Source organism: Eptatretus burgeri, chromosome 14 (genome assembly GCF_056783735.1).
Source record: "Eptatretus burgeri isolate ZD-2024b chromosome 14, Ebu_testis_v1, whole genome shotgun sequence".
Taxonomy (NCBI): Eukaryota; Metazoa; Chordata; class Myxini; order Myxiniformes; family Myxinidae; genus Eptatretus; species Eptatretus burgeri.
In genome coordinates, this window is record NC_140974.1 from 69,353,811 (window position 1) to 69,363,942 (window position 10,132).

At 45.2% G+C, this 10,132-nt stretch overlaps 2 protein-coding genes across 4 annotated transcripts in view; one reads left to right on the forward strand and one right to left on the reverse strand.

Annotated features, from left to right (window-relative positions):
• The window catches only part of LOC147013541 (myosin light chain 5-like), a 53,681-nt gene that overhangs the window by 35,552 nt on the left and 7,997 nt on the right, over positions 1-10,132 (reverse strand). For both annotated transcript variants that reach the window (XM_085855422.1, XM_085855423.1), the window contains 2 exons: positions 3,816-3,891; positions 986-1,090 (listed from right to left, as the gene is read on the reverse strand). In XM_085855422.1, coding sequence (XP_085711548.1) covers positions 986-1,090; positions 3,816-3,891 — 181 coding nt within the window. The remainder of the gene's footprint in view (positions 1-985; positions 1,091-3,815; positions 3,892-10,132) is intronic.
• LOC147013542 (steroid 17-alpha-hydroxylase/17,20 lyase-like) overlaps positions 1-10,132 on the forward strand; it is a 132,941-nt gene that overhangs the window by 15,817 nt on the left and 106,992 nt on the right. The gene's annotated exons all lie outside the window — the stretch shown is intronic.

A 10,132-nucleotide genomic window follows, 5' to 3' on the forward strand; every position in this document is an offset into this window, starting at 1 on the left:
GATTTAAGTCTCACGTTGAGTCAAAGGCGGACGCGGACTGGGTACCCGGTCATCACTGCCAGCAGTTATAAAGTGGCAGTTCTAGTTGCTATTGTAATTAATTTATTGTTCGATTGGAAATTGCAAATGTTCTTGCAATTGCCGTTTCTGCCCATTTTTGGGACCGTTTCGCCGGAAACGTTTTGGATCGTTATCTCGAGATCTGTTTGACCGTTGGATCTAACATTTTACATGTGCGGTGTTTTGGTTGACGCGAAGTCTTGGCCAGGTTTCATGACTGGAAATTATTATGGTGAGGAAAAATTTTAAATTGTTTCATAGAATTTTGAGTCGTATTTTGTGACGTTCAAGTCGAGATGGAACACGTGCGGATTGGTGACTTACCTGAGAAATACAGCACTCCATACAGTGACTGATTGCCAACATGATTGTAAAATGGCATTTTTGTCTGTCTGTTTGTCTGTGCACAGGATATCTCAAAAAGTTGTGGACGGATGCGGATGTAATTTTGTGGGTAGGTTGAGTGTGTGACAAGGACGAACTGATTAGATTTTGGTGAAGATCAGGATCCGGATCCGTCCGCAACGTTTTGAGATATCCTGCACACAAACAGACAGCCCACCTTCGGTGGCGGAGTTTAAAATGGTCAAAATAGGATTTTAAACATAAAATTTAAAAGTTAGTGGAATTCACAACAACACATGGAAAGAAAATTGTATTATAATTGTCCGTTATTGTCCTCCAACCTTCCACAACCCACAACAATTAAGTCTGGTAAAATAAATAACACAATTGGACACAAATTCAATACACAAATTAAATAAATAGCATAAAAGTAATACACAATGTCTCTTTTTTATCTTAATTATTTTGAAAACAGTGTTACTATGGTCAACCTTATTCACCTGGTGAGGATGAATTTGTTCTCATAATACGTCATCGATCAAAACAAACGAGGCTTGCACACAATTTTCATGTAACGTACCGTTTAGCTTGTTTCCAAAGAGTGACAGGAAGGTGGTGAAGCTTACGGGTCCACTCGCTTCTGAAAGCATTCCTTTCAATTCTTCATCATTCACGTTGAGTTTACCTGCGTATCCGTACATCAAGTCATGTATCCCACAACCATAGTTTTGAAACACGGTCTTTGTCATTCATTTTGTACTTTCTGTTCACGCTTGGTAAACCGAAAGGGGTGGGATTTTCAGTTGATGGAATTCCAGTTTAGGATTTTAAAGCTTTCAATATTAGAAAAGCGTATTATTGCAAGTTAGAGATTCTTCTGCAGAGATGATTCGAGTGAAAGTTGTAATTTTAACCAATTTATGGATTCACACGAAATGGTGGATTACTGTTTCCTTGGTCATAATACCCATGGTCCTTTGGTAAGATCTTTAACCATTTCAACCTTGAGCTCCTTGGACGTTCGGCTCCCCCATGCTGGACTCCCTGGAAAAAAATCTGGCCGCTCAGGTATATTGAGGTTTGATTAGTGGCCGGTAAAACGGACACTCAGGTATATGGAGGTTTAAATAGTGGCCAGTAAAACGGCCACTCGGGTATATGGATGTTTGAATAGTGGCCGGTTAAACGGCCACTCACGTATATGGAGGTTTGAATAGTGGCCGGTAAAACGGCCACTCAGGTATATGGAGATTTTAACAGTGGCCGGTAAAACGGCTGCTTGGGTATATGGAGGTTTGAACAGTGGTCGCTAAAACAGCCACTCAGGTAGATGGAGATTTGAACAGTGGCCGGTAAAACAGCCACTCAGTTATATGGAGGTTTGAATAGTGGCCGGTAAAATGGCCACTCAGGTATATGGAGGTTTGAACAGTGGTCGCTAAAACAGCCACTCAGGTAGATGGAGATTTTAACAGTGGCCGGTAAAACGGCTGCTTGGGTATATGGAGGTTTGAACAGTGGTCGCTAAAACAGCCACTCAGGTAGATGGAGATTTGAACAGTGGCCGGTAAAACAGCCACTCAGTTATATGGAGGTTTGAATAGTGGCTGGTAAAATGGCCACTCAGGTATATGGAGGTTTGAACAGTGGTCGCTAAAACAGCCACTCAGGTAGATGGAGATTTGAACAGTGGCCGGTAAAACAGCCACTCAGTTATATGGAGGTTTGAATAGTGGCCGGTAAAATGGCCACTCAGGTATATGGAGGTTTGAATAGTGGCCGGTAAAACAGCCACTCAGGTATATGGAGGTTTGAACAGTGTTCGGTAAAACAGCCACTCAGGTATATGGAGGTTTGAATCGTGGCCGGTAAAACGGCTGCTTGGGTATATGGAGGTTTGAATAGTGGCCGGTAAAACGGCTGCTTGGGTATATGGAGGTTTGAATAGTGGCCGGTAAAACAGCCACTCAGGTATATGGAGGTTTGAACAGTGGTCGGTAAAACAGCCGCTCAGGTATATGGAGGTTTGAACAGTGTTCGGTAAAACAGCCACTCAGGTATATGGAGGTTTGAATCGTGGCCGGTAAAACGGCTGCTTGGGTATATGGAGGTTTGAATAGTGGCCGGTAAAACGGCCACTCAGGTATATGGAGGTTTGAATAGTGGCCGGTAAAACAGCCACTCAGGTATATGGAGGTTTGAACAGTGGTCGGTAAAACAGCCGCTCAGGTATATGGAGGTTTGAATAGCGGCCGGTAAAATGGCCGCTTGGGTATCTGGAGATTTGAATAGTGGCCGGTAAAACGGCCGCTCGCATATATGGAGGTTTGCATAGTGGCTGATAAAACGGCCGCTCAGGTATATGGAGATTTGAATAGCGGCTGGTAAAACAGCCGCTTGGGTATATGGAGGTTTGAATAGTGGCCGGTAAAATGGCCGCTCGGGTATATGGAGGTTTCAATAGTGGCCGGTAAAATAGCCGCTTGGGTATATGGAGATTTGAATAGCGGCCGGTAAAATGGCCGCTTGGGTATATGGAGATTTGAATAGCGGCTGGTAAAACATCCGCTCGGGTTTATGGAGGTTTGAATAGCAGCCGGTAAAATGGCCGCTTGGGTACATGGAGATTTGAATAGCGGCCGGTAAAACGGCTGCTCAGGCTCAAAGGTTTTTCATAACTCATAAGCGAATATGTCCTCCAAGGTAATATACATTCATTGTGTTGGTGTTTGTGAGTGTGACCTCCACTGGTCCATTGGCAGTATGTTCGTTGTCTTCAACCTATTTAAACCGCTCAACTTCTGGAGACAGTTTGTAGTATATCAGACATAAACTCCTTCACTGCTGTTGGACTAGGAATCCCGTGCCACACCGGCTAATGTCGCATGAATCCTGTCCAAAAGAATGTCTGCGGTATACCGCACGAGTGGTCTGGAGAGGTATCCGGGATAACCACATCAAAAAGGACAATATCTTACAGCTTTGTGCATGCTGATAAAAGCAGATGCTGCTCCTTATTACAGGCCCCAACAGGATAGGTCGTCCTGCAATGTAATACTGCATGACAAGATTACATTCCCACCTGCTAGGCCAGGCCCCCCTGTACAAGAGTCTCAAAAGACCATCATGGACAGAGCCGTTGCTGTGTCACATTCAGAAGATGCTATTGCTGTGAACCGATTTCCAAATCTGATGATGCATTGAACTACAGTTCTGAATTGTGTTTACTCTCCATCCTTATCTGCCTTAAGCTGCTTTTCGAGCTTGATGTGAAGTTATTTCCCATGACTTGTAAATCCGAAATATTTTATCAATGCACAAAAATATATACAATAAAAACAGAAAATGTTGATTGTGCCTTTTACGCGTGACTCCGACACATTATTTTTGTCATATTTTTTTTTTCCCACCGAGTGAGGCATAGGTTTCCTTTAGGTCTGACTTTCCGATGACTCCATCTCGGTCTTGATCGATCATGGTGAAGGCCTTGAGGGTGGGAGTGGGGGAGGAACAGAAGGCGTTGTGGTTTGACAGAGTGGGGAACTATTCATCACAAAAGTGACCCAGCAATGTTCTTAGAATAATATCAACCAGAAATATATTGCATTACCACAAAATATCATATATTGGTAACTTTCTCATGCCAATGGGATACTCCCCCCCCCCGAATCCCAGCAGCCCCCTAAACACCTCTGTTTCACCTCGGGAAACTTTTTTGTTGAGATGAGATGTTTATTCTAAAAGTTGTGTCGTAAGAAGATGTGAAGTAATAACATTGTAGTTAGACTTCAAGCTGTGTGGAAGGATGGCCATGGTTGTCATAGTGTATTGCAGGACTATGTTTTGCTTGAACGTGGAAAGACACTTCCACTTGTGAACAGTGCCCTGTGTCCAGCCCCTTATTAGAGCCAGAGGACATATGCCAGTGGCGAAGGTGGAGGTTGGGAGCTCTAACACGCAGGTTTTCATGGACACGGACTGCAGCTGAGTCATGGCGAAGAATGACTGAACCTCAAGAAGTTCAACTGCATGTTAATCGACAACATGGGACAGAAGGTGCTGATAGTCAAGCTTCCGGCAGATACTCATAATCTTGCGGGTGTGGTTGAAGCCCAGTGCCTGCCAGATGCAATCTATGCCCTCATCGTTAGTAACATACCAGGAGCTTGGTTACCATATCCGGATCCAGCATGGAAAGAGGATTGCGTTGTGATTGCTCGGGTACAGGCACAGATGGGTGATCAGCTCGGTCTTTCTGTGTTACCAGAGTCTAGAAGAACCATTCAGAGTATTGACCAGCTGATGCTGCAGCAAAAAGATGGTGAGGCAAGAGATATCCCCAGGACCCGAGACGACTGACTTGGGTATTCAGTGAGCACTGCTCTTGTGGGGCCAAGTGAAAAACATGGAAGATGCCAGTGACAACTAAAACCTGTTTGAGCTAAGCACCTGCAACTCAAATGAAATGGTGGCAGATGTGATGTTTGATCAGCATCTCACTTGTGCGTAAAGTGAGGAGTTGAGGTCTGTAGTTGATGGGTATGAAGACGTGTTTACCCATTTTTACAGGAATCCCCATCTTAGTCCGTAATCATATTAACCGACGACAAGAGAGCTCGTTCGGTGGAACCCCGACCCAATACTGTAGAGCATCTGAGTGTTTCTTCATCAGGATATACAGTGGATGTTGGAGATGGTGTTAATTCAGCAGTGTGATTGACCATAAGCATCACCATTGGTGATGGTTCATAAGAAAGACAGGACAAACTGTGTATGTGTTGTTTACCGGAAGGTTAATAAGATCAGTTATTGATCCACAGCCAATGTTAATAATCTGTGATCCATTTTAGGAGCTCAGTGGGGATAAGTGTTTTGCTAACATCGACTTGATCATGGGGTATATTGGCAGATACCAGTAGCTTGTTAAGATATGTACAAGATGGCTGTGACAGCAGATAGCACGTACGAGATGATAAAGATGCCAAATTGGGCAGGCATGGCTCTATGATGAGGCATGAGGGGTTTGCTTGTTAGGGATGGAAAAATGTTGATGGCTATATTGATGACATCTTGATCTATACCTGCACTTGTGAGCCTGTTTCTACCATTGGGTAGTTGCTCGGCAGGATATCTGCGGCTTGCCTCAGTCACCCATTGAAGTGGATGATCAGGATGGATAGTGATATTTTTGGGTCACCAGATGGAACATGACTTGGTATGCCTTCACAACAATATTATGAGAATCAGTGATGCAATGTGGCCAAGCAAGAAGGAGGTATGATCATTTGTGGGTTTGACATGATATGACCGAGATTACATAAATATGAGGCGATCGCTGTGCCTGCACTTGCGAATTTGACCAAGAGGGGTTAACCCTGTAGAATCAGTAGAAGGCCAATACAACCCTCAATCTACTCCTCAATCAGTAGAAGGCCTACTCAACCCTCAATCTACTCATCAATCAGTAGAAGGCCTACACAACCCTTAATCCACTCATTAATCAGTGGAAGGCCCACACAACCCTCAATCTACTTCTCAATCAGTAGAAGGCCTACACAACCCTCAATCTACTCATCAATCAGTAGAAGGCCTACGCAACCCTCAATCTACTTCTCAATCAGTGGAAGGCCGACATAACCCTCAATCTACTTCTCATCAATCAGTGGAAGGCCTACGCAACCCTCAATCTACTTCTCAATCAGTAGAAGGCCTACACAACCCTCAATCTACTCATCAATCAGTAGAAGGCCTACGCAACCCTCAATCTACTTCTCAATCAGTGGAAGGCCGACATAACCCTCAATCTACTTCTCATCAATCAGTGGAAGGCCTACGCAACCCTCAATCTACTCATCAATCAGTAGAAGGCCAACACAACCTTCAATCTACTCATCAATAAGTGGAAGGCCGACACAACCCTAAATCTACTTCTCAATCAGTGGAAGGCCAATACAACCCTCAATCGACTCATCAATCAGTAGAAGGCCTACACAACCCTCAATCTACTCATTAATCAGTAGAAGGCCTACACAACCCTCAATCTACTCATCAATCAGTAGAAGGCCTACACAACCCTCAATCGACTCATCAATCAGTAGAAGGCCTACACAACCCTCAATCTCATTAATCAGTAGAAGGCCTACTCAACCCTCAATCTACTCATCAATCAGTGGAAGGCCTACACAACCCTCAATCTACTTCTCAATCAGTAGAAGGCCTACACAACCCTCAATCTACTCATCAATCAGTAGAAGGCCGACGCAACCCTCAATCTACTTCTCAATCAGTGGAAGGCCTACACAACCCTCAATCTACTTCTCATCAATCAGTGGAAGGCCGACGCAACCCTCAATCTACTCATCAATCAGTAGAAGGCCGACACAACCTTCAATCTACTCATCAATAAGTAGAAGGCCGACACAACCCTAAATCTACTTCTCAATCAGTGGAAGGCCGACACAACCCTCAATCTACTCATCAAAAAGTGGAAGGCCGACACAACCCTAAATCTACGTCTCATCAATCAGTAGAAGGCCAACACAACCCTCAATGTACTTCTCATCGATGAACCCATCTTGGCATGACCAAGCCATTTGTGATCAGGAAAGATCTTTCTGATCTTGGTGTTGGAGCTGTTCGTTTGCAGTGACATGAGGGCAAACTCTTCCCAGTGAGTTTTGTGAGCAAGAAGCTGATGAATCGAGAGAAGAACGACTCAATGATGGAGAAGGAAGGACATACTATTGTGTGGAGGCATTAAGAAATTTATGCTATATTTCTATGGGACTGAGTTTGTTTTGCAAACCGGTCTTCAGTCACTGCTGTTCATGGATAAAACAAAGTTTCTCCATGATAGAATCATGGGTTAGGCTATGTTTCTGCAAAATGTATTGGTTTATGATGGAACTGATTAAGGTGACTGAGAGTGTCTGGGCAGAATATTTGAGCAGGGTTGTTTAACCATCAATTCTCATGAGAATTGTGATCTCCTTGATGTTTGTTGATTGTTTTCGTCAAAGGTTTGTCAGTTGGAAGAATTTAATATATATTTTTTTATTAACGTGGAGGGTTACGTCACAAATTCTTTACAGATGTCCATTAAGGGGCGTATTGGTGGAGTATGATGTTTAAGTTTGTATCCCTATGATTTGATGTTGTAGTTTGACGTACTTTAAGATGTGTGTAAGGATCGTGAGAATTGGAGAAATTTCTGGTTACTTCCAGATAATGAACTATGTCAGGTGAATGATCAATTTCTCGTGGTTTTTGATTCTTGAACCATCTAGTAATAGTGAGTAGGTTGTTGAGGGATATCCTTTTGTGAAAATTATTAGTTTGATTATATATAATCGGAAAGAGAGGGAGAAAGGGGTGAAGAAGAAAAGCCAGTCATTGTTTGCTTTGCTTTAATGCCAGGCTGCATGGATGCTGCATGGATCGCTTGTGATTTATATGTTATGTCAACTGCAGTTTGGACTTCACTCACCTTCTGGTTGGAGATTGATTGTGTAAAGAACACTGCTCTGCATAAAAAAACGTGCAAAAACAGATCCCTGCAACTACAGACCAATCACCCTTCTCCCAATCATCAGCAAGGTTATGGAATCCATCATCACTTCAGACATTAAATCCTTCCTCTTCTCCAATGGCTTCATTTCTGATCATCAATTTGGTTTCAGACCAGGTCACTCTACCCTGGATGTGCTGCTTCTGCTCTACCAACAATGTATGGAGGTCCTCAATGTGGGACATGACATCAGAGCCATCTCCCTAGACATATCGTGTGTTTTTGACACGGTCTGGCACCCTGCCCTGCTCAGCAAACTCTCTTCCTATGGTATCCAAGGCCATCTCCACTCATGGCTCACAGACTTCCTCTCCTGTCACAGTCAACGCACGGCCCTTAATGCAGTTTTTTCATCCCTTCTTCCTGTCCAGGCTGGAGTTCCTCAAGGCAGCGTTCTGGGCCCTGTTCTTTTTCTGGTTTTCAGCAACGATCTCTCTGACTCTCTGGAAAATCCTCTTTATCCCTTTGCTGATGACTCCACCCTCTGCCGTACCATATGTCATTCCTCAGATCGGCAAGCAGCAGCTTCTTCGCTCACTGCAGATCTGGATAAAATCGCAACCTGGTCCAACACCTGGAACATGTCTTTCAATCCTGATAAATTTCACACCCTCGCCAGGTCTCTCCAAAAGGATCATCTGGAACTCCCCCCCCCCTCCTTCATCTACTTTCTCAACAATCCTCTTGAAGAAGTCCTTTCATTCAAGCTTCTGGGTCTTACTATCTGCCATGATCTTTCCTGGGAAAGCCACATCTCCAACCTGGTCTCCAAAGCCAGTCACCGACTGGGAATCCTCCGTCGTGCAAAGTCCTTCCTTAGAACACCTGAGCTCCTGATCACATACAAAGCTTTCGGCTGCAACCTGATGGAGTACTGCTCTCCCCTCTGGGCTGGTGCTCCTGCCTCTCACCTTTCTCAAGTTCACGCTGTGGAAACCAAGGCATTTAGGATCACTGGTATCTCCCGCGATGAATCTGAGTCTTTGAGCCTCTCACACTCTCACCAAAGGCAGGTCGGCGGTCTTTTCGTCGTCTACTGTCTCCTCTCCGGCCTGCCCATTCCTCGCTTTGTTTGTGATCTGTCCCCCTCTATATTTCCTCAGGGCACTCAAGGTCCACCAAAAAACCCCTTCTGCTGAAACTACCAAAATCAAGAATCACTGCTCACCTTCACCCTTTCATTCCTCTTTTTTCCCGCTTCTAGAACAAACTCCCTCATTCTCTTGAATCCCAATCTTCCCGAGAGGACTTCAAAACAGCTGTTCACCAGCATCTCTTATCTTCCCTCATCCAAAACCACGATCTTTTCTACCCCCGTTAATCCACCCCAAACCCACCTCCTTCAAATTCCCTGTGGTGTCCATCTTGTATTCCCCATGTTCCCCACCCCATCCCTCTCCCTTCCACAGATCTCCTAATGTCTCTGTTCCCCACTGTTTTGTCCTTCCCTCTCCCACCCCTCTTGTCTCATGCCCCCCCCCCCTTGCTGTGCGTTGTGTGTTAGCTCTCATACGAGCCTCGACAAGGTGGACCAAAAGAGGGGTGTTTAATTAACCTAAACTCCCAATTTTCACTCTTGCATTTCCTTGGACTTTTCTCAGCGTGCATGCAAAGTTTCAGGCTCCTCGGTTTCATGGTTTTGGAGTTATTGAGGCACTGGCATTTATTCGAAAAGAGAACACAAAACACGATGAATGCGGCTCGGAAAACTCAGCTTTGGTGAGGTGGTACTTAGCAGCTCAAATTTCACCGTACACATGCGCAGAACTCAAACCATACGCGGCCAAAGCCTCATGCCGATGCGTGCCAGGTTGCGGAGCGCCGGGAGAACCACGTGATGTGACACTCGAGTGCAGGAGACCATGCGGCGGAACAACAGGAGACCATGCGGTGGAACACCAGGAGACCATGCGGTGGAACACCAGGAGACCATGCGGTGGAACACCAGGAGACCATGCGGCGGAACACCAGGAGACCATGCGGCGGAACACCAGGAGACCATGCTGCGGAACACCAGGAGACCATGCGGCGGAACACCAGGAGACCATGCGGCGGAACACCAGGAGACCATGCGGCGGAACACCAGGAGACCATGCGGCGGAACACCAGGAGACCATGCGGCGGAACACCAGGAGACCATGCGGCGGAACACCAGGAGAC